At 41.1% G+C, this 24,779-nt stretch overlaps 1 protein-coding gene across 2 annotated transcripts in view; it reads right to left on the reverse strand.

Moving 5' to 3' along the window:
• Nucleotides 1–18,883, reverse strand: part of KDM5A (lysine demethylase 5A) — a 77,456-nt gene extending 58,573 nt beyond the window's left edge. Inside the window, exons 1-7 of one of the 2 annotated variants that reach the window (XM_067536245.1) lie at nt 18,244–18,883; nt 15,873–15,950; nt 13,784–13,906; nt 11,299–11,469; nt 10,668–10,802; nt 3,709–3,814; nt 2,819–2,907 (exon numbers count right to left, since the gene is read on the reverse strand). In XM_067536245.1, coding sequence (XP_067392346.1) covers nt 2,819–2,907; nt 3,709–3,814; nt 10,668–10,802; nt 11,299–11,469; nt 13,784–13,906; nt 15,873–15,950; nt 18,244–18,408 — 867 coding nt within the window. In that variant the 5' untranslated portion in view covers nt 18,409–18,883. The remainder of the gene's footprint in view (nt 1–2,818; nt 2,908–3,708; nt 3,815–10,667; nt 10,803–11,298; nt 11,470–13,783; nt 13,907–15,872; nt 15,951–18,243) is intronic. The other variant, XM_067536246.1, reaches the window with a different exon arrangement.
• Between the last annotated feature and the right edge of the window lie 5,896 nt (nt 18,884–24,779).

Here is a 24,779-nt window from a genome sequence, read left to right on the forward strand (position 1 = left end):
AAGTGTAAGTATTCATGCTTCAAAACACCACTTCCTCATTCCTGTCTGCCCAAGGTCATCTCAGTAACCAGAGCAACACTGACCTGAAGAACTGTCTCAAAACTCAAGGAGATATCAAGGTCTCAAATTCACTCCTGCTGTAGGCTTGTTACAGAAGGATAGCTCCAGTATCACCCATTTAGAGAGTAAAGATTAGCTATTTTCTCCCTAAAATATACTCAAATACCTAAAATATTTGTTTATAAAACTATAGAGTTGTGATACAATCTAAATATAATCGTTAGCCCGTTACTCACTCGCCATGTCTGAAGAATAATTTTATATTTAATCATTTAAGAGAAGCACCCAAATTTAATATATTACTTGATCCAAATTCCCCCATTATTCCCATCTGATGAGAGACAACCCAGATTGTATCTTTCCATTATGTAGCCCAAAAAGCAAGACAAGATGACACTGGTTTTAATTAAGTCAGGCTATCACTAAAACATCAAGTCCTTTAAGTGACTGAAACACAACACAACAGGAAAGTATTATGTAAGGCACAGTCCTACTGTTATCTTAACCTATTTAGAGAGTATGCACTTCCCTAGGTGTGCAAACATACAATGTTCCTTAAAAATTCACCATTTTCAATTACACGTGTTTCATTTGAATTTTTCAAATGGTCAAAATTCTGAAAAAAGTCCACCATTTTCCAGATACATTGAAAACATTAGTCCTCATCGAAGATCATGTCCAAGCCACGTTTCAAACTTAAGATATTTGTGTCGTAAGCATGTCTAAAGGGGTGGTGGGTATTTTGTTTTGGGGTTTTTTTGTTGCTGTTGAACATCAAGGGGAGGAGAAATACACCCTCATCTCAAACAAACTCAAGAAAACTGATATGGTAGGGACTCTAGATGGAACACATCACCCAAACAGGTTACTTTCAGAAACAAAGTGAGTAGAAATAGGGGATTACAATTGAAAATGTTTTGCAACATTTACTATAGCAACTGCTACCAAGGTATTTACTATACCTACTGCTACCAATATCTAAGGTATTGCCCTTTTTCCATAATCTTCAATACACACATGCAGCATTTTGTATTACAGCACAGTTAACGTGCAATCAAATATCAATGCCATGTTATAACGCAAACAAACAGCAGCTGATTTATGAGTGCTGTGAGAATCACAAATGAATCGCGACTTTTCTGCAAATAAATTCTCAACATTATTATATTTGTGTATGTTTTTGCACAAAATTACCATTTTATACAAAGGTGAGTAGGGAAGAAAGGCAAACAGAACTACAGTAGGACATTTTTCATATGATAACTGCAGACTGACATGCAAGATGTCTACATTCAGAAACATTATTTCCTTGGAAGTCTCTCATTCAAATATTATATAGGCCCAACCACCATTCATTTATGGAATTCAACAAGATCACAGACAAGGCAATATAGCTGCAAACTGCTGGTTTTGTTGATACCGTGTCTGATCCCCTCCCACAAGTGAGAGACAACACAAACAAGAATCAAACTCAGGTCTCCTGCTAAGTGAAAACTGACTAGGTAAGAAATATTTTACAATAAAATCTTATTTAAAAGATTAAAAGTCACTAAGAGCAGCCATTTCAGTCACAGAGAAACAGCAAGCCTGAATTATCATGTACTTTCATCAAGTAATTCATCTAAGTACTAAAGAGGTCCAATGCTTTTAGCTTTGAACATGAGACAAGTTCAGGCCTATTCACCCTAGTAACACCATCTGCTTCCAAGCATCTAGCTGCTACTGCTTTAAATTGCAGTTTGTGACCCCCATAATTTAACTCAGGAGCCATTTCTTCATCTAAAAAGAAGATTATTTGAGTTTTTGTTAAAGGTCCCCTGACTCCTTGTGGAACTGGGAATAACTAACATTTCAAATAACCACAAGCTCTGGCAAATTTTTCTGAGGCTAAGGCAAAGTAATGCATTCTGTATGCTCAGTATGCTGTTTTTGAAGTACCAATAACTTAATTTCTTCAATTTGTTAGAAGTACTAATCCTTATTCAGGACTGTGTACGCATGCCAAGTATGACAGTTTAAATAAAGCCATTTGAGTTATCCAACAAACTATACATTTTTTCCATGATCAAGTATCAAACTGTTACACAGATTTTATTGCTACCCTTTATTTTTGTTTCTGGTAGACTAACAAAAATGAGATGTTCATCTCAAGAAGCAGTCTGAGGCAAAATTAATCCTGCTTTCAGTAGTTTAGACCAGTGTTTCTCAACGACCAATTCATAAACCGGTGCCAGTCCTGGAGATCTCCCTGACAATTTAGGAAGGCAGAAGTCAGTCCCTGATATCAAAAAGGTTGAGAAACACTGGTTTAGACTATCAGATAGTTATATAGCCTCCATTAGTGTAGTATCAGAGCATTCACAATCTGATATATTTATCCTTATAATACCACTAAGGAAGGAAAGTACGGCTATTTCCATTTTACAGATGGAGAACTGAAACACAGAAAGACTATGTGATTTGCCCAAGATCATATAGAACGTCTATGGCAGAGCAGAGAATTGAACCTAAGTCTCTTGAGTCTCAGGCGAGCCCCTTCAGGATGGAACATGCTTTTCTGATAAATGAAGGTGGAATCTCAACCTAAAATGGAATGTTTTTATTGTGATATTAAATCAAATTCTCACCTTACAGCAGATCACGTATAATCTTACTGTATACCCTATTTTCCCAATGACACTAATACATCAAAAAATAACCCAGCTGACAGCTTTATTTCCTATGGTTGTGTGCTCCAGAGCAAAGAAATCACACTTACAAAGTTGACAGAAATTGCCCCTTTGCGTTGCCTCATCTGCATGCCAAATGCTTCTGACTTGGTGCCTTTGCGTCTTCGAGAGACCTCGTCTTGAAGTAAAATAAAGTTACAGTTCATTAATATGGCATAAAGAAAGCTCCAACTTGCAAGGATCATGTAGAGACCAGCCTGGTATCCTGCCTTTGGCAGCAACTATTCCCTAATAGAATAGTAGAACCTTTGTTCTGCGAGGCTACTACAGGGGACCCATGGAAAAGAAAAATAACATCCTCACCAAGGAATTGTACAATTTCAAATAAAAACAGAGTGTAAAAAACAACTAGTAGCATGCGCTGGTCCGCAAAATGTTTGGAGGTTGAAAAGGGGTCCGCACACTCGAAAAGGTTGGGAACCGCTGCTGTAGCGAAAGCCAGAACTCTTTGGTGTATCTGACCAGTTTTACCAAGCGATATATGATTGGGGAAGGGTAAACCCTCTCTTGCTGATCTCCACAGGAGATCCAGTTACATCATAAAACAAAGTGGATTACCCTTATAATCTGTGCGCTTATCGAGAATGATTGGTCTTAAAATTTATCAATCCCTTTTTCAAGTCCAGTAATTCTCAACTTGTGCAGCATGTTTCCTAATAATAGAGAAGAAATGATTCCATATCAAATTAAGAGAGTCCTGCCAATGGGATTAGCCACCTTGAGTTTTGTCAAGCTCCCCATGAATTAAATCCCCAAATGTTTAACTTTCTTTTTCAGTCATAGTGGCTCATTTTTACCTCTTCCCACTCGTCTCCAGAGAGAGCAATGAGATTTGGTTCAAAAGACTGTCTCAGAGTCTAGACACAGGCTACTATGTCCTTATGACCCTACACACAGGATAATTCAGAAGCTTATTTACCTTCTTTATCCTTTGCTCCCAATGCCAGTCCCACCATCTTGGGTCCAGCTCCAAAGATCTGCAGCTTCTTCAGCTCAGTATTTCTACTCATCTCTCCTGCCTCTGCCTGAAAACAAAATCACATCAACACAACACCATCAGCATTTACCTTCCAGGTCTCCACTACTCACCACACATTTATATCTCTACTCTCTTCCTCATTGCCCCATTCACATACACATCATCGGATTTACTCATCAGAAGATGGAAGGCCTGATTTTTCATCCCCAAACTCAGTATCCAGAGATCCAGCAAGAATGGGAATGCAATGAAACACAGACTGGAACTTCTCTTCCAATTCTCCAAACAGATGTCTCCACATTTAGCATTAAAGAGTTTTGTTACAAAGATTAATCTGAACAACAGGTGATCACAGAGAACTAGGTATGACTTCTGGCAAAAACAATTAATCACCAATCCATCATTTTTTAAATTACCATGGATCAGGAAAAGTTTTATATTAATAAATACATTGTTTATGTGGCACCCTTTATCTACTCCCTTGAGTGGATGGATATATCCGCATATTATTAATGAGTTCCACAGTTTGTAGGTCTTCTTGAATCCTTGGCTGGGCTTGGATTTTCTGATGTAAGCAGAGCTACTATGCCCCATAGCCATTACATGCATCTGGTGCTCGAATTATATGAATTAAGTGATGAAAAATACCAAGTATGTCATCCAGACCATCCCCCCTGCCAATGCAGGGTTGTTTTCTTACTGTTTTGTCCCTTCCTAGCCATTCATTCATAATTCTTCATAACTCTGAGCCTCTCATTATTTTTGTATTACCACAGTGCCTAAGAGTCCTAGGGTATGTCTATAGTGACAGCGGCAAAGTCGCCACCGTCAGATGAACCTATCTGGATCAACTGAGCGGTCAGCGAAGACCCCCTCAATTGATCCAAAAGCCAACGCTGATAAACCATCCCCTCAAGTGGCGTAGTGCTGCGTCGGCACAGTGCAGTGAAGACACCGCAAAGAAGGGAAGCACAACAGTCGACGGGAGTTACGCAAGCTACTCTGCGTAGCTTGCGTAACTCCCATCCACTACCGCCGAATCGCTAAGTCAGTGTAGACCAGGGCCTAGTCATGAACTAGGATTCCATTGTGCTGGGTGCTATGCGCTTATTCAACCTTGTTTTATTGCATCATTGCCTCCACTCCACCAGTGATGGGATCCTCCGTACATTTTTGTCCACTTACTTCTCAACCATCCTTGAACTTTTCATGTTACCTCCTACTCTTGGAACGTCTTTCCTGAACTGGTACACCAGGCAACTACCTTTTCTTCATTCAAGTCCCTCCTAATGACCCACTGCTCCTGCAAAGCCTTCAAGCCAGTCAACTAAAATATTTTAAATCCATCATGCTGCTCATTAATGCTCATTGAGAAACTGTATTACCTTACTGATGTTACCTTGCCTTCCTTCCCTGGCTCCCCTTTACAAACTTATTACTCTCTTATTGTATTATGTCAGAGGTCAGTTTGTTAGCTTCTTGGGGCATGATTCAGGTCTCTGTTGGTACTGCAAGGCACCTATCACAATCCTGGGTGATGTTTAAAAAAAAAAAACAAAAAAACACCTTTCTGGTAAGCGGTGCTCAAAACTGAATGAGAAACTATGTGCAGTGACAATAACACTATAAATAGAGAATATCATCTCCATGTATTCATCCCAAATTTTCACTTTTGTTTATCTGATCTTCTTGTTGGCTGCCAAAATGCAAGTCTCATTTGCTAGTCTCCATAGATCTGTTTTAGCACTACTGCAGGCCAGATTTTTCCCTCCCACTGGATTCTGTGTTTGGATTTATTTTCTCATCCAGTATATTAACTTGCATCTTTCCATTCTGAATATCTGTTATTTTCTATTCATGTTCAAGCAACTGTAGATCTGTGTTATGTCTCAGTTCCCACTAGTAATGGCAATGCTTCACAATTTAAAGGAATGCTATCAACCTGAATTTTTTTAAATTGACTTTAAAAATCCAGTTTGATTCAGCACCCTTTAAGTAGTACGTCCTGATTTTTTTTAAATTCTTTAAATTTTTTAAGGATTTTTCTGTTCACCTCTGTGTTTATAGAAATCTTTCTAGCAAGTAAGAAACTGACTGACATTGGACAATGGTGTTACTGATCTTGACATCCCTGTAGAATATACAAAGCATATAAACTGAAACATAGCAACTAAATATTTATGTTATTTTAATATATAGGTACAACATTCAGACAAATGTGATTCTTCAAGTTGATATCCCTTTAATTTTATGGGAACACTGTTTTCCCAATACTCCAGATGATTAATGAAAACAGATAAAATGGGATTTGAGAAATCCCAGTGATATCAGATTACCTCCTTTCTCCAAACAGTACAATGTTCTCATTAAAGCATTACTGTTTATTTACAAATTTTCAGGCAGTTTTTAATTCATTGGACTGTTGTAATCCCAATCCTCATTTTTACTTGAAAAATGAACTTGGATATCATTCTTTACTAAAATCAAGACATTACATCTACCAAGTTCTCTTCATACACTGATTTTTGATAGAATTACAAAAAAAAATTCTTATGAAACCACGTTTCTCAAGTCTTCTTATTCCTTCTAATTCCATTATACTTTTAAGTGAACACAATCTTAAAAAGTATGATGAGCTTGTCTATAACCACTAGTTCCTCTCACCAGGTAAAGGGAACACTACATGTATCAAAAGTGCAAGTTATGTGACCAGAAGGAAACATACACAAAATATCTAATATAGGTCCATAGAACAACACAAGTAGCACTTATTTACAAACAGCCTAAACTATGAATATCAAAAACCTTCAAGATTATTAAAATCCAAAACTTCATTTAGTGGCACTTAAGATTGTATCAGAACAATTCCCAACTCAAAATTGTGAGAACATGGAACTAAAGGAATAGCAAGGGAAAAGTCTCTTGCCACTTTTATAGTGTAACACACTCGAACTTTCCATAAGGCTTTCACTTCCATTTCCAACAGATACCAAAAAGCCATATATATATATATATATATATATATATATATATATATATATATATATATATATATATATATCACATCACAACTGCAAACTTACACTCTAGCAAAAAAACTTAACCTCATACACACTTGTATCAACAGATAGTCACACAGTACAAGTGTTTAGGAAGTTATTCTGCCTTAGCATTGCTAAGGTAGTCATTGTGGTTTTGCACACTCTAGTGCAAAACTTTATTATTCCTAAGGTTTGAGACCGAGCATGCAATGAAGTAGACTTGTCATCTTTTTTCCTCTAGTATTTTAACAGATTTCTCCATTTCCTCCATCCTCCAACAATTGCTAAACTGAAAAGAAAAAAAATCAAGGATTTTTCACTAACAGGATCCAATTACGATTCTATAGGTTTAAGTATCTCATCCTTTAAAGGGACACCATCAACTTGAAAAAAATCACTTCTATATGATATTTTTAACCTTCTATTATTACAATTAGCACCTAAGATGATTATAACAGTGAAATTTTTTATTGCTTTGTGCGTTTCCCAGCACTTTTTATATAGTGAGTTAAATTGTTTCCTTCTAAAGTGAGTTTCCACTATCATCTTCCGCACTACTAATGAAAACATTTGTGTTACAAAGTGTGATCGCCAAATGACAAAAATTGGTAATGGAACTCAAGGCAGATGTGCTGCCTACAACTTAACTCTTAAAAACTTCTCTAGATTTGAAGTTGTTGGTAAAAGCATCATCTTTTAAAAGATTGAAGCAACATTAGCTTCTTTTTTCTTTCAGTACCAAGATTTTATCATCAAAGGTTCAGAAATCATCATCAAAGGTTCAGAAAGCTCATTAGTCAAATCCCTTAGCAGCCCAGGATGCACCCATAGGTCTTTTTTTTAATTATTATTCCATAGTTTCCCGTATTCCCAATCTGCTCGTTTGTTTGTTTTTTAAACAGGATTTCCCTTAAAACTTTTTGTTAAACTAAGTAGTAACAGAAAAATGTATCTAAGCAATTTTTCAATTATTAAGATCATTCCTCATCTAAGTGACCTGCTTTCCATCTACCATTTCTTTTTCCCCTAACATTTATAAATTCATCCTTATTTTCTAGTGCTAATCTTTTCTGCCCCCCCCCCCCTTTTTTTTTTTTTTTTTTTTTTTTTTAAACTTTCTTTGCACACCTTTACTAACTATTATTGCTGGCCTTCCCCACCACTTCCATTTCCAATACTTTTATTTTGGAGCAAGGGGGAAAACAATAGGACTGGTTAAAACAGATCTTTGAGAAGTCTTTCACAAAACCAATCTTCCTTTTCTTGTTTTTTCAGTTTTTTCCCCCAGAGGGCTTGTAGTTAGTTGTGTTTAATTATGGTATCTAAAGATTCCCAGCCTTCTTTTACAATAGAGAATTTTAATATATCCTTCTCTCACAACTTACTCTATTAAATTTCTTTAAATCTGGCTTTCCTAAAATCTAGTATCCTTGTACTGCTGCATTCTGTGAAACAACTCCTTACCATACTTAATTCAAGTAACTTGTGGTCACTAGTTCCAAACTGTTGTTATTCTCTTTCTTAGCTAGTTGATCTGTAAGTAATTGGTCCATAATGCTTTCTACAACATAAAATTGCCTCCCACTTAGAAACTCTTCTCAGATACAGAGATCACCACAGTTATCCATAACTGTACCTGCAGATTGGACTACTGGCAACATACTCTACATAGGTCATCATCATCTGATGCAGAATACAGGAATATGTTTATCTAGGGGATATTCACATCTGAGGCATATTACACATGTGGGTCCTGGAGGTTCCCCAGATGGTTTCTGGTACAAGTCGAAGTATTCACTTTAATCTACAAACCGCTTGGTGGTTTGGATTCCTGCCTATAGTAGAGACTGCTCCTCTCCATAAGTACCTCCCCTGCAACTGAAATCTGGAATATTTTGCACACAGTCCCTAGATTTGCTCTCGTGGTATTCGGTGGTAGTGGTAGGGTGTTTTTAACAGGAGAATGAGGGATGAATCTCTGCTTTGAATTCAGTTCCCCAGTTAGCTCAATACATTTATTAAACCTTCTGAACATATCCCAAAAATATTTGGGCTTTTCCTGATTAAGTGAAGTGAGTGAGCTGAGTTTCTCCTGCCCTGGAGAATTCACTTCTGTTATTTCTTTTGTTAAGTGCTAAGTTAAGTGTTAAGTTTAAAATCATTAAAAGCATGCTTAGATTTTATAAGAGTCATTTTTGTATAAGTCAACAATAATAGGCTTTGCAGACTGTGTGTAAAGATCACTCAGCCACCAATGAAACGCAGCAGCTGTTCTGTGCCAGGAATTCTACAAACAGTTTTTACAAAGGGAAGTGAGGAATACTATGGTTTTACTGAAACTACTGAGAGCAGTCTTGTAAAAAAACTGATCTTAATAATGCTGTGTTTCTTTTATACCTCATCTGAAAAAGATACAATAGCATAGCACCCCCTAGACAATGGCTGAATACCAACTCAGAAGAGTTCCACATACTTAGTGACAGACAGCAGTTCCTGGAGCATGCTGAATTTTTCTTGGGTAGATATCTCCCATCCAAGTACTGACCACACTCAACACAACATAGTTAGAGATCTCACATGACCACAGCCTAGACGGCTGATGTGCTGCTTTTGTATATGGTTACATTATACAAACAAATGTAGTAAGTCTGCCTGAAAATGAGGAGATCAGATAAAAGACAAACCTGTCTAAATGAACCATAACCTAAGAGAAGCAGAACATACTATTTAGTAAAGCTGAAGGATGCTCAGCAGAAGTGAAGAGAAATTAAGAGACCTGAGTGGCATGAGATGTGCACTCTGGAAAAGAGACAGACATGTTTTTGATAGCATTAGATATGGAAAAGAAATTTCAGTAAGCTTAAAATAAGTCCAGAATGGCATGGCGCAAATAGTAAAAAAGTTTATGTTAAATAAAAACCCAGCTTTCACCCATGTCCCACTGACTGGCCAGCAAGAAGCCACTAGAACGTGCCACGGGGATCTAGTCCAAAAACTTTCAGAGATCCTCTTTTTTACAAAGAGCATATGTTATTTATCAGAAACAGAGATGGACTGCTTAAACAAGATTGCAGGGAAAGAAACAAAGAGGAGGAAAGTGAGGCTAGGACTCCAAGGTCTTTTTTTGATGTGCTGACATTTAAAATGATGCTGTTTCAGTTTGAAGGGAAAGTTACAGGAGGTGTTTATGGAATTTCAAGATTGTCAGAGAACTATCAGTAAATATCTAGCAAAATGTTGCTGTAGCAAGAATAGCCTTAACCCACACAAAAGGGACTGCTTGTTTTCAGGAGAAAAGCTGTGGAACGGGAACAGATTTCCCATCCATCACTCAGCATTTTCCCTCCCCACTGCAAGCTCTTCACAAAAAACGATCTGTCAATCTTGGGATAACCGGTTCCATTTCCACAGTTTCCTCACTGACCGTAAAGTCTTGTCTGCACACAAGCTTACATCCTCTTAACTAAAAGCGTGTCTAAAATTTATTTAGTTAAACTGGATGCAAGTCCCGTGTTGACACACTTTTATATCCGTTTACAATTAGCTTATATCTGTTTAGTTTGCATTGGTGCATTCACTGATGCAAACCAACACTATATAAGCCAGCTGTAAACCAATATGAAAACAGTTTAGCTACACTGGTTTATAAAAACAGATTTTAGTTAAGCTAATACGATTTCTGTGAATAGACCAGGCCTAAGAGATACGTGTCTGTGGAGTTTTTAAAAAGGACTGCTTCCTCGTGGCGCATTTGAGTGGGCTCCCACGGCCAGACAAAGGCTGTTGCATTCTTAGTGCGACAGCACTGGTGCAAAGAATAAATGCACTCTGTCTGTAGTGGCCAAGTAATGTGGGTACCTGGGATTTGATGCGTCTGGTTCTCTTCAGCACAACGTTCATTCTTGTACCCTGCTTTGGGGAAGCCTGGGCATCAGAGCTGAGGTCCTCTGCCTCCACTTTTTCTTTAAGGTCCAAGTTTGGCTTTTGGATGCCCTAAAGGATCAGAGCACAGAAGGACACCAGGTTGACTGATCAGGGGATCAGACTCTCTATGGTGTGTGAACCATCCTGTTTGTTGAGGAATAGGACTACCCAGTGAAATAATACTGCAGTACACATGCCATTTGGACCAGAGACAAATCACTGCATGCAGCCTGAAGTAAGAAGATTGAATCTCAACAGATGCCTAACGAACAGTAATAAAGACACCTTCCCAAACAGATACATCACTCTTTGCCCTGTTTCCCATTCCCAGCAGAACTGATCTCAGACCTATAAAAGAAACCTAAAAGTACAATCACTGCTCCAGATCACAATGTAACCTCTAATTTTATTATGCCAAATATGAACAGGTGCTGATTTGATTAAAGTAGTTGCTGCTTTCGTGAACACAGAAACGTGTGATAATTCAGTATACAGCAATAAGCATTATACTGATGCAATTGTTTGGGTTCCATCTTTCTATAATGGAAGGGAACAAGTCTCTCACCATAAGGCTAACCCCAGACTGGAAGAGTTCATAGGGGTACAGTATCCGTTCATAGTGAGACTTCAGCAGCGATCCAGTGCCTTTTCCTGGCAGGTAGCCTAGCCGACTAGCCACTTTGGACCATTTCTTCTCTTTAGTGACCACCTCAAAGCCTCCTTTGCTGGCAACAATCTGAAACAAAACAAAAAATTGTTTAGAAGAAAAGTTCTTTAAGGAGGTTTGAGTTCCTCTAACCATTGTATATGAACCAGACATGATTAGACAGACAAAACCTTCAAAGGTTCTGTGAAACTCAGAGTCCAACAGTTATGATGCAGGGATTTTTCCTGCAGGGGTAGTACTTTAACAAACTCCTATCTGTCTCGGTCACCTGATACATTTATTAGAGCCCCACTGCTCAGAAATGAATATTAAGTGTATATTGTGCCAGGCAGAAAGAGACAAACAGGCTGCTCTTCGCAGATGTGTTGGAAAGAATACAAACCCCACGTCAGAACAAAATTAAAAGTCATCTTTTATCATATGTGCAGTATGATGAAAAACAAGAGTCTGGCCAGGGGCGGAGTCACTTCTAATAGACCCAAGATAGAAGGAAGTGTTGGTGCTCAGGATTCCAGAATTATAAAATTCTGGACAGAGAACCCTGAAACAAAAACTACTGTCAGAAGAGGATACAATGACTTCACCTTCCAATTAGATCAGTACTGCTGCAGCAACACTATTTCTATTTGCATTGAGTCAATCAGTTCCCATACAAAGTTGTCTTTCGCTACATATGACTGATTTATTTAACCTGAAAAACAGTCCATTTGTCTCCAAATGAAGGTCATAGTGGCACAGAAGATGCTTCCTCTGAAACAATGACAGCATTTCCATCCTCACTCCCCTTCTCTTAAGGATCACTGCCAAGCAGTTTAAAATAGACCAATGCTGGTTCCATTTAAATTTTGTAAAGATTCAAAATATTTCTACACGTTTTCAGTTTGGTGGTCAATTTTTTCCCTCCTCAAGGAGCCCAAGTTATATGTCTAACACTGCATGGACTGATAGAAACCTAGATCACAAAAGCACTGTTACTGCAGTGGAACTGAAAATGAAAACTTTACTCAATTTAGAAGCTAAATTGAGTAAAGTGCAAAAGCATAACAGCCCTAAGTGAAAAGTAATTTAGATTTTAAGTAGTGTTTTTATAATTGTTAACACAAATAAAAATTAAAATCACACTTTCCTCTGTTTCCTTTGTTTTTTCACATTACAAGGGATGTTCCAGTTCAGGTTTTTCAAAGTCATCAGAGAACCCATTATGTAAAACTATGTTTTATACCTTATCTTAGAATGACCAAGCTTCATGGAGTGACCAAAAGGAGTGAATGCAGCTGTGATTCACTCTATAAGATGAGCAACATAGTGAAAGCACCCAAAGTTCATACCCACTCATTCCGAACAATAACAGCCAATTACCTTGATGCTAACAAAATAAAAACAAGCTTTGCAATCAGGGGAAACAAAGCGAGTAATTTATGCCTTCAGCTACTTAGACAACTAAAATATTAACTCATACAAAACTGAGGTTCCTGTTCTAACTCATGCCAGCGTCCCATATATTATTTCCAGTGGCATTATGCAAAGAGAATTATATCATTTCCTATCAAACCATGACAGACATGGAAATAAACCTTAAATGCTTTCCAAAGACAGCTAAGCAAAGTTAAACACCCACATTGCCCATAAAGCTGTGTATGAAAATCAAATTCCTCTAAAGCATAATCTTTTAAAGCCATGTATCCTACCCTACTTAGAGAAGTACATTTTGATGGGTAAATGGAAACTGGCTCTTTCATCTAGCAGTCCTGGTATCACCACACATTCATAGATCTATTCTACACTAGAAAATGTCTGCTGGATACAGACAAAACCCTTCTTGTGTAGATGCAGTTTATATTGGCAAAAGAGTGCTTTTACCAGCTAAATTGGAAAAAAGCACTTATTCCAAATCATCCAAGTTACAAATATTTTAAGTATCCACAGGGGGGCTTATACCAACATAGCTATTCTAGGGTCTCCTTCTCACTCGGGGCAGACACCTATTGTGATGGCACACACTGCCAGCTATGAAATAATTATTCCAGAATAGCTATTTTGGTAAATTTCCAAATGTAGACAACCCATTAGTCTTGCTAAGAGCTCTAAACTCCTACAGATCTACCCTACTATGTCTGGAGAGCAGCAAAGAGAAGAATTGGCCAATAAAGTTACTAGTTAATTTTGCAGGACTTTCATATTGCACACTGAGCAACCAACGAAAATGTCATTGTTAACTGTACTTGTAATTGTCTGCCATCTCCTTGTAATCATCCTGCTTATAAATATTTTAAGTATCTCCTTGTTTTCATGGTATATCCAGCACACACCCTCCCACCATGCATGAAAACATTACCATCACTTCAGGTAGTTCTCTACTTCCCCAAATCCCAAAGAACCTTACCTTGCTCAGAGAATACAGATCCAAGATTTTTCTCTCCACCACGGGAATTTTTAAAGTGGAACCTTGAAGTTCCCAAAATTTTGCTAACTGATCCAAGAAGTCCAGTTTCACTCTGGTCATTGCCTATAATCACAAGAATACAGATTGGTCTGAAATTAGTCAGACATGAGGGAAATGCCTAGAATCTAGACAGAAAGGAATCAAAGTGCAACAGTATTTATATGTTCATAATGTAACTAAAAGTGTGACAATTTATAAAGGGAGACAGAGTCAATAAAGGGGAAAATCTTCAACTTTTTTTTTTAAAACTTTACACTCTACTTGATATCTTATGAGCCATGTTCCTACCCAGAATTTTTCTTTTTAAAGACAAGATGTAAACTCCTGAAAAATAAACAAGCATTCTAGGCAGGAATGTAAGATCATCTATTATTTGTTAATATTAGAAAAAAAATTAGAAATAGCAGTCCTTCGATATGCCTTGGACTGTGCAAGAGGGTCTCCTGGAGCATTTTTTGGAGCACTCAGTGATTCTTGTTGCACAAGGAGATTCACTCAGAACCCCAGAAACAAATAAGGCTAGACTGACCAAAGAACTTAGACATGGTGATGCTCAGCACCATCATGCCTAACTTTTAGGCATCTAGAAAAATCACTGGGATTCACAAAGCCTGGGTTAGGTACTCAGACTTCCCACCCAACAAATAAGTACATAAGAATGGCCATACTGGGTCAGACCAATGGTCCTGTCTTCCAACAGTGGCCAATGCACAGAACAGGGCAATTATCAAGTGATCCATCTCGTCAAGCAGTCCCAGCATCCGGCCAACAGAGGCTTAAATATGGAGGGAGATAGGCACTTTAGAATGGGATTCACAAAAGCGAGAACTCTGGATGGCTCCTTGCCCAAAATAGCCAACAGGAGATGCCCATGTGAGGGGTGTGTCCGAACTCCCACCCCTCTCCCAGAGTTCAGCACATAATTCCAGATATGGGGGCACCCCAATTTCCTTGGAATTCTCAGTTGCAAACCCACTCCGCATTAGGTGCCTACATTGTTGGGTTTTTTTGCAAGAGACCGGGGGCGGGAGGCCACGGGAAGACAGTACCTCACTCATAAATTTTAGCCCATAAAATGAGGGAGCCCCACATCAGAATATCCTATAGATCAGTGGTTAGGGCACTCACCTGCAAGGTGGCAGAAGAGGACTTGAACTGAGGGTATCCCACATCCCAGGTGAGTACCCTAACCACCAGGCTCAAAATTATTTTCTGCCTGGATCTGGACCTGCTTGTGTGTTAGGCAGAGGAATGCCTATTTTCCTCCCAATTCATGCATAATTCCGGGGCTTAGACATCCAGATGCCTAGAGTGAGATTACAGTGCACATGCACAGAGGCAGAAACACAGCACCTAAGAAACCTTTACTGCAAAAACATAGGCACCAAGCAACTGTAGGCACCTAACAAGGTTTGGCAGCAGCTGAGCAAGGATTTTGTGAATCCCAGGGGACCTCACTCTTGGACTTAGGTGTCTAACGTAGCAGTAAGGCACCTACGTCTTTTTACGAACTTAGCTCACAATGGTTCGGTATCTGAACAGAATGGAGATTTAAGAACCAGTGTGGGGAAAGGAGAGATACCTTTGGTGAAATCTGGACAGAAAGGGACTTGCACTATTTTTAAAAGGCTCCTGTTAATTTTTAGGACTAAAAATTAACCGGGCTAGACCTATAAAATGAATTCTTAACATGTGTTTTTGTTTGTTTTTTTTAAGAGATATTATCAAGGTGGTTAAGTACTAGGCAATGTGGGGTTTAAGAAGAGCAGTAAATACCTTAGGAAAAAACAGATTTTCTTCAGTGCGTGTGGAGTTCTGAGGGCTACTCTTACTACACAACATGCTACTTGTCAAAGTCTTGAAGAGTTACTTTAATCAAACTCTGATAGTGGCAATTGTAAACACTCACGTGGTCTGTCAGATTCTGAAATCTACCTATCAATCCAGAAACCAAGATGCATAACTCAAGCAAGGAGACCTATTGCTTTGTGTGTGAATACAGAATTATATCAATAGTGCAAAAGCTCACCTCCAATTCATTCAAGCGCTGGACTCGTGGGGTGAAACGAAAGCTTTGTACTTCACATGCAAATGGAGGCTGCCAGTCCTAAATAGAGAGAGAGAGAGAGACACAGAGACAGATTTTACTGCTTCATGATCTAAGGACAGCACCATAATCTCTCCCACAAATCCAGAACCGTTTCCCTAGAATTAAACAGTGCAAATTATCAACTGATCACAGAAAGAGAAGTCAAGGTTTATTTAGTATTCTAATCTGAGAATCTTCTATTTTAGAAAAGCACAATAACTTAATAATTAATGAGCTTCTCCCAATATTTGTGTTAGGAGTAAGAAAAAACTATTCATTTGCCTCAATATGGAAAATACAGATATAAACTATATTATAGCTTAAAATAGACTATTACCACCTTAGACTGAGTTAGAACAGAGGGGAGGCTTTCAAGGCGGGAACCATATGGTAAGGGTTACCACCTTGTAGGGCTTTTACAAAAGGTCCATATACCCTAGATGTTTCAAACTCTAAATAATAAAAGCAACTAACTCCAAATAATCCACAGCACTTCAGGCAGGGATGTTGGCGCATACAGACATGAAGGGAGCTAGACATGTAATAAAGATGCGAATACAACAATAAAAAATGTAGCCCTCATAGATGGGGTCTTAGAGCATCATCTTCCAAAAAGTCAAACAGACATAAAAAACAGAGTGTAATCCAACTCTTATAAAAATTTGGTGTTAATTTCCAAGGAAGCACAATTAAGTTTTCTAGTGCTTTTTAAGACACATTTAAGAAATTAAACAGCATATCTACAATAAATGAAGATAAGATATTCCAGTTGATCAGAGAAACTATAAATTGTTCATTATTTGCAGTACAGTAGCACTTAAAGGCCCCAGTCAGGATTCTAAAATATTTCAACTTCAAATAATGGAGAGAGGAATAATGAGTAAGTAAGGTTAGTGTAAAGGGTTTAATCTAATTGTTACTGCAGATTTTAAACTGAACCTGACTGTGCAACTTGCAGATCACTGCAATGCAATCTGCTAAAAAAAACTATACAAAGCCAAAACCAAGAATTTAGCTGCAAAGAAACTACAAGTTGTTTTTACTGAACAGAATCTTGAATGGTTTCTTAGGCCATACTGGATTTGACAATCAAGCCAAAGCACTCTGCTTAATTTAGAAAGGGTAACTCCTTGGAGGTCAAAGCTTTCACTATGTCACGAAGCCAACTAAGCAGATTCCAGCAACTCTCAGAGAACAGAAGAGAAAAAGCCTGATGAACACGAAATGTAAGTAGTAGCTTCTTCAAACTATTACCTTCACTGCTACACCATCTCTTTTGGTTCGCCTTCCTCTCTCAATCATTTTAATCTTTTTATTTTTGCTACTCTATTTTAAAGTTGATTTATTCTTGTCTGCACATAAGAATTGTGTTTTAATTTCAAATTGTTCCAAGTGCATTCTACTGAGTAGCTGTTGCCTTTGCCAGAAGGCTCTAGTAGACTGCAGGACAAGCTGTCACAAAATAATGCTGCAGGCATAATCTGGCAACTCAGACCTAGTTTCTAGGCCTTTATTTTTTAAGCTGCAATACACAAATACCCATTTTCCTGTTTGCAAACAGGTGATTGACAGTTCTAATGATAGTTACAGAATTCCCCCCCTAAAGAGCAAACTATAGTTTTCACTTGAGCCACCTTTGCAAGTTTAAGAGCCAAACAAATAAGGTTTTGAAAGGTAACAGACCAGTGAAGTCTCAGCCATCACTACCACTGAGCACAATCAGTCACCAGTATTCATGCATCCATGGACTTATCACGCCCATATTTCTGAGCCTCAAGAAATACATAGAAACTGTGTGTCCCCGGCACAGACGCCATAGTTTACTGCTCCGCTACCCGAAGAAAGGCGACACAACCGGAAGGGCTTTAAACCCCAGCCATGTTTTTTTTCGGGGGAGGGGAGGGGAAGGGAGGCCAGTTTTGCATCGCTGTAAGAGATATTATATTACTATCTGCTCTTCACATCGCACACCGGCTGCGGGGGCAGGAGCTTCCACGTATCAGCGGCGGGGCTGTCAAGCACCCAAATGCCGAGCAGAGAGCGGCCTTTCAGGGCTCCCGGCTTCGCCCCGGCCGCAGTGTAAATACCGGAGCGTCCGCGGCTGCTCCGGGCCTCGAGGAAAACGGGGAGCCGCTTCCAGACGCTAAGCAAAGCCCCAGGGCTGCGGGGAGGAGCCCTGGGGGCCTACCGCGGCCGCTAGGGAGATCCCAGGAAAGGGGACCGCTGGGGTCCCGGCTCCCCCACCCCGGGGGGGATCACGACCCTCCCTCCCGCTCATGGGCGCGACCGTGACCCGCTCCCCGCCCGGTACCTTGGGGGGCCGGATCTTGCAGATGCCGGTTTTCTCGGCCAGGCCGCGGATGCGGCCGATGAAGCCGAGCGGGTCGCTGAACTCCTCCCAGCTGGGCTCGAAGACGGGGCACTCGGGCGGGGGCACGAACTCCGCCGCGTAGCGCGACCCGCCGTCCCCCGACATGGCGGCGCGGTGGGCCAAGGGCGCCGTCGGCCGAGCCGCCCCGGCTACGGGCTCCGTCTCCTCGGCTAGCGGGGCGGCGGGTGGGGGGAGCGGCTCACAGCCGGGGCCAGCCGGGCCGGGGGCTGAGGCGCATCTCACGGGCGCCGGCTACAGCCGGGAGGGGTCTGGCGAGAGAAGGGAGCCGGGGTCCCCGGGGCCCGCCACGGCGGCTCCGCCCGTTTGTTTTTGTTTCCCCGTCGGGTTCTCTCTTCTTTTTTTTTTTTTTTTTTTTTTCTTCCCCTCCTCCTCTCCGAGTCTAGCTTGGCCGGAAGTTACGTGTGTCAGAAAAAAAAAATCTCCCCGCCGGAAGCAAATGACAGAGTGCCCCTCCGCCTGCAACCCGAAAAAAGAGTCCCAGATGCCAGCAGGACACCCGGAACTCCCCCTCGCCTCACACCCTATCTGGGGCTCAGAGATCCATTCCGGACAAACCCAGCTCAGCCCCCCCACCCCTCTTCCCGGCCCTTAAAACCGGCCACGGCGGCAACCACATCCACTTCCGGCGCGGAGGAATGTGTGAAACGGTTCAAAGATTCACTTCCGGTAGCGACATTCCATTTCCCCCATTGTCTGAACGAATGCAAGGGAGCGACTTGACCCCTCCCCCCGCCACTCCTTCCCAGCCCCGCCCTCGAACTCCCCCACAGAGCCCCTCCCCTCTCGTGCCGCCCACCGCCCTAGAACCCCTCTAGAGAGCCCCGCCCCAAGCCCCACCCCACCCACCTTCTCCCTCCCCAGGCCCCGCCTACTGACCCCCTCCTCCGCCGCCCGCCAGGCCAGGCAGACTGGGACTGGCAGCACTGAGGTGGGGCCTGCAGCGTGCAGACTGCTTGAGAACAGAGTTATCCCCACACACACACACACTGATTTCTCTGCTGAGACTTTTACTTCCTTCCTGCTGATCCTTGGGGTTATCCCTGGCTGCTTTCCATCACGGGGCCTGGCATCTCAGTGGCCATCTAGACACAGAGTCACAGCTCCCTTTTAGTTTTGCAAGATGGGGAGTGATGTAGATTTGGTGCTGCTCCTCTATGGAGGTACTTACACTGTGCCTCTTAACCTATCCAATTAGCGCCTGCTCATACTTTATTCTTTGCTATGAGTTAAGGAGCGCTGGCGGGAGGGGGGGGGGGAACTGGAATCAAGACTGCTGGATTCTAGGTCAAGCTTTGCCCAGGGTGACCGAGTTAGCAGCGGATCACCGGCCCTGTGCCTCAGTTTACCCCTCTGTAACATGGGTATAAACAAAAAAAGTGAAGTTGCAAAGGCAGTCGGAAGTCAAAGAAACATAAGTTAGCATTGTCATAGGAATCTTAATAAACAGCAAGGTGTATTTAACAGACTAACTGGAAACAAGTCAACTGACCATTCAGCACCACCATAAGCATCTTCAGTGGGAGATGCAGCTAATAGGAGCAACATCTGCTTGCACCAGGCCTATAGCTGCAATTGAGCCCTATAGGTGTAATCGGAACAATCTTAAAATTCCTATAATAACTTTTCCCATTTCATGACCTTTTAGTGACTTTAGTTACCTAATTTTGTAGAGGTTTAAGAAAAATAAATGGCAACAATTACTACTCTCTCTACTGATTTCTCATGTGCTTTCAATGGTGCAGAAAGTGTAAAGCACATACAGCTATTAAACTATGCAATAAAACATCAAAAGTATATTTATATCATTATCCAACAGGCCTGTTGTAGAGATTGTGTGTATAAATGGGTTTCATTCCAGGGTACCCCTTCGTGGTCTGGGGAGGCCCTGTGGAGATCCTTCCTCAGTTTCCCTGTGTGGTCCCCAGAAATAATTTACTCACAGCATGAAGTATTTGAAGTAATATGTCTCCTCTTTTGGGTCTAATGTATTAAGCACCATCCACTTTTTAAAAGAGCCTCTTTGGCCCCTTTTTAAGTCCAGGATTTCACAGCCCTACCTCAAGGGACTGCATCCTTCAAGTCCTAGCTCCCTAGCTTCCAACTCTTCTCCCATTAAGTTCAGGAGCTTTCACAGCCCTCCCCCCACTTCATGGTGCTAGGTGCTTTGCCTTCAACCCTAGCCTTCCCTTCTGCAGTTCTTCAGGCTGGGCACCAAGGTTGAGCTTTCTCCTTAGCAACTAACTTCAACAATCCTTTCCCTCCTTTTTGAGTCACCCCACCCCTAATCACCTGCCCACTCCTTGACCCTTCCCAGGTCAGTCTAATATCCCCAAACACCTGTCTATGCCAGCTGGAAGAAAAGGGAGCCCTGTCTCAGCCACTCTACAAGGCTCCTGATCCAAAAGCCTTGAAAGGAAGGGTAATCTAGGCTTTTTTCTTACATCTTCTCTCTCTCAGACACTGACTTCCCCAGAACCAACTCCCTGTCGCTAAATGATTGCTTCAGGGCTTCCCTGGACATATGGAACTGGAAAACTACCTCCTTTAGCCTTAAAAGGCCAGTACCTCATTACAGTATGTCAGTCATTTAAACAATAAAATATCTCTTAAATTAGAACTTTTGTACTGCCCCCAGCTGAAGCAATTTTTCAGTAGTTTCTATTTTTTCAAATTTAGTCCATTTTTCCCTGAAAAATGTCAGGAAACTAGTTTTCAGCAAGGACTAACTGTAGAGAAAGTTTCAGTTTTTAAAGTTCAGGCATTTGAGTTTGCCATGCACAGATAAGCCTTGAGTTGTTTTCAAAACTGAAAAAATAAATGTGTGCAACTCTGGAAATTCAAAGTCTGGTGAAAAGATTATTATCAACTAACTCTCAGTCATCACAAGTAACAAAAACTGCTCTGAAAACTCTGTGCCTGTCTTTAAAATATATATAAACTCACCTGTTGCTAATTTTCACTTTCTCCCCAAATACCAGCAACAGTATGCATAGGTCTTTATAACTAGTGTTCCTTCTCTTCTATATTTTTACTTAATCTATTTTCCTGTGTTATATTTCCTGTGCCTCTTCTAGGATATACATCAGTGACTCTCAGCCTTTCCAGCCTACTGTACCCCTTTCAGGAGTCTGATTTGTCTTGCGTACCCCTAAGTTTCACCTCACTTAAAAACTACTTGCTTACAAAATCAGACATAAAAATACAACAGTGTCACAGGATACTATTACTGAATTTTCTCATTTATTCTCATTTATTTTCTCATTTTTACCATATAATTATAAAATAAATCAATTGGAATATAAATATTGTACTTACATTTCAGTGTATAGTATATAGAGCAGTATAAACAAATCATTGTCTCTATAAAATTTTAGTTTGTATTGACTTCGCTAGTGCTTTTTATGTAGCCTGTTGCAAAACTAGGCAAATATCTAGATGAGTTGATGTATCCCCTAGAAGACCTCTGTGTACCCCCAGGACTACACGTATTGAGTACCTGGTTAAGAACCATCTGGAATTCAGGACATCAGCCATTAGATGCCTCTTCCTGCCCAATCCAAGCCACTAGTCACAAATACATCCATCCATATTTAGGAACTTGTGTCATGTTTTATATATTCAAAGTGCTATACGCACAGCTGTGTAGCGAGATAAGTAGAAATTATCCCTATTGTACAGATGAGGAAACAATGGCACAGAGATGCTAAATGACTTGCCAAAGGCCACAGAAATTAGTGGCAGAGCAAGGAATAGACTCAGAATTTTCTGGGGCTATGGCTACACGAGAGAGCTTACAGTGATGTGCTGTAAGCTCTCTTGTTTAGCCACTCTATGCTGATGGGAGAGAGCTCTTCTGTTGACTTAATTAATTCACCCCCAATGAGTGGTAGCAGCTATGTTGACAGGAGAAGCTCTCCCGCCAACATGGTGCTATCCACACGGTGCTTAGGTTGGTGTAACTTATGTTGCTCAGTGGCTTATTCACATCCCTGTGCAACATAAGTTATACCGACATAAGTGGTAATAGAGTAGACATAGCATGGGTCTCCAACTCCAACTCATTCATCTAGGCTATGCTCACTGCCTGCACATCCCAATGGGCAATTATTCCACATTTATAACACCCAGAGTTCCTGGATGCCAAAGAACAATGGCTGTCTGTGGCCATAGCTGCCAATTGCTCTGCTTTGGCCAGCATGATCTTAGGTTTTAAAACCCCTATCAGGGAACTGATGTTTCAGTGTATGTGCCAGGTCTATTGGCAGCTATACCACCCTTGGCCCTGAATGCTGAGATCCCTGCCCCTCCCACTACTTCCTGTTCAAGAGACACCACAGCCCCGCTGCGCTGCACTCCCCTCCTGGTTGCTTTTTGATTTTGAGAGTAGAGGGGATAAAGACTTTGGGTGCTTCCATCCCCAAGGCCTCTCTCAGAGTGGGATAACCTAGAAAGAGAGGTCCTGGGGGATGAGGGGACATTCACAGGCCCCATCTCTCTCCTTCCCGTCCATGGAGATCAAAAGAAGCCAAGTGGGAAGCATAGTGGGATTGCCAGCAGCTTCAGTCAGACAAGCAATTAGAGACCTTAAGTGCTCTAGAAGGTGACTAACCATCTGAACTCACCTGTGGCGGGTCACACGCAGACCCTGACCACCATCCCATTACACACAAAAATCTACGTTAGAGAACGTTAAGGATGCAAAATCAACCACAAGAGCCTCATGGTTTTTTGTAAATGTGAAATAAAATGAAAAAGAACACATAAAATGAAAAATTCATCCCACAGCAGAGGCTCCTGCAGCTCCTGTCTCATGGATCTGAAAGTGAATGCAGGGTGGGATCCCTCTGCAACCCCCTCTCCTCCAAGGCCTCATGCTCTCACACTCCCAGGGGCAGAACCCTCCCCCAGCTCCCACCCAGGGCCAGCCAAGCCCCTACAGGCAGGATAAAACAAAATAATATGAAATTCCAAATATGTATTTTAAAAATGACAAGAATTTCCTGGAGTTCTGTCAATTGCTCAAAATTTGCACCTTCCTGTGCAACTTTAATTTGGCCCCCTTGCATAGGCATGATCAAGTCTTTAATTACATGAACACTTACTATTTTTTCTACCTGTCCCCTGTCTCATTTAGAGCATGGGACTGAGAGTGCTCACTGAATGAGCAGCTATTCAGTATTTGGTTTTATTCTCATTTTTCAACATAGGGCCTGAGGCTCGCTATAGACCTACCAACTTCTGCAACACACAAGACAGGGGTCCTATAGATAACAGCTTTCTTCACTATCCTTCACAATCCTGATGCCTCCCCAGAGCACCATCCATCCCGTTAAGTGAATAAGGCAGGTGTCCTCACCTAGCTAGTCCCAGTCTCCCCCTCCCAACTACCCCAATTCCTCATCCAATTTCTGTCTTCCTCCACTGGGTCCCAGTCACCTTGCAGCCAGGAACAACAATTGAAGGGGTTGTCCTATTCAGCCCACTTCATCCTGGGCTGAACATGCTCAGTACAGACAGACTCCTCTGAGATGGAATCTTTGCAGAATTTAGCTGCCGAATTCTAACAGGTCTCTACTGAATATGTGCACATGAAGACTTTTTTGAAAGGCTTATACCTTGGTCACATGTAAGGTGTTTTGTCATGGGAACAGCAAAAAGCACATTCCTGACACAAAGGTCACCCCTGCCAAATTTCAATTCCCTGCCCTAATGTATGGAGGCACTAGAGCTTCTCAACAGAAGAGGTGTAAGAAAACTTGTTAACATGGGCAAAACAATGTGTTTTTCTCCCAATCTGACCCATTTAACCATTTCTCCAGAAATTTTCCTAAAACATTCAGTCTGAAGCAGGCACCTGACAGAAAATTTCAGTGAACAGTTAAACTTGGCAAAGTTAGAAGCAACTGAAAAGAGGGTCTTATAATAGAAAGTGTTAGGCAATCTTAATTACAGGCATCGCTACCTGTACTGCCTAAGCCCTATAATATATTTGCACAGTTGTTCACCCCCACCCTGTTCCCAAGGCTGCCCCAGCTTCTGAGGAGTTTGGCTGTGTGTGTGACACAGATGGCTCCTTACTTGACACCCATCACCCAGCTGTCTTTCTCAAGAGAGAGAAACAACCCTATCTCACCCCACTCCATATTCCATGGGGAGCAGGACACAGATTCTTCTATCCAGCTTCCTGGAGCTTCCCTCAGGAGGACATCAGATTCTTTTTGGGAGATGGGTGTATAGATGAGTCATTCTCTACTACTCCCACCTGGGTCTGTTGTGTCAACAGACCAAGTAACATGGCTGACCTCCCAGACAGAGACTGTAAGTGATGAAAGGCCCTGGGAACACTTGGGGAAAGTCTAAAATCATTTAACTAAAAATCATGCTAGAAAGGACCCAATGTGTCCAAGAACCTTGTTTTGAGAACTGATCTCTAGCTGATATGCTTTGAGACTGCT

This window comes from Emydura macquarii, unplaced genomic scaffold (genome assembly GCF_026122565.2).
Source record: "Emydura macquarii macquarii isolate MOO-44397 ecotype Brisbane River unplaced genomic scaffold, CSIRO-AGI_Emac_v2 contig_3530, whole genome shotgun sequence".
NCBI classification, from domain to species: domain Eukaryota; kingdom Metazoa; phylum Chordata; order Testudines; family Chelidae; genus Emydura; species Emydura macquarii.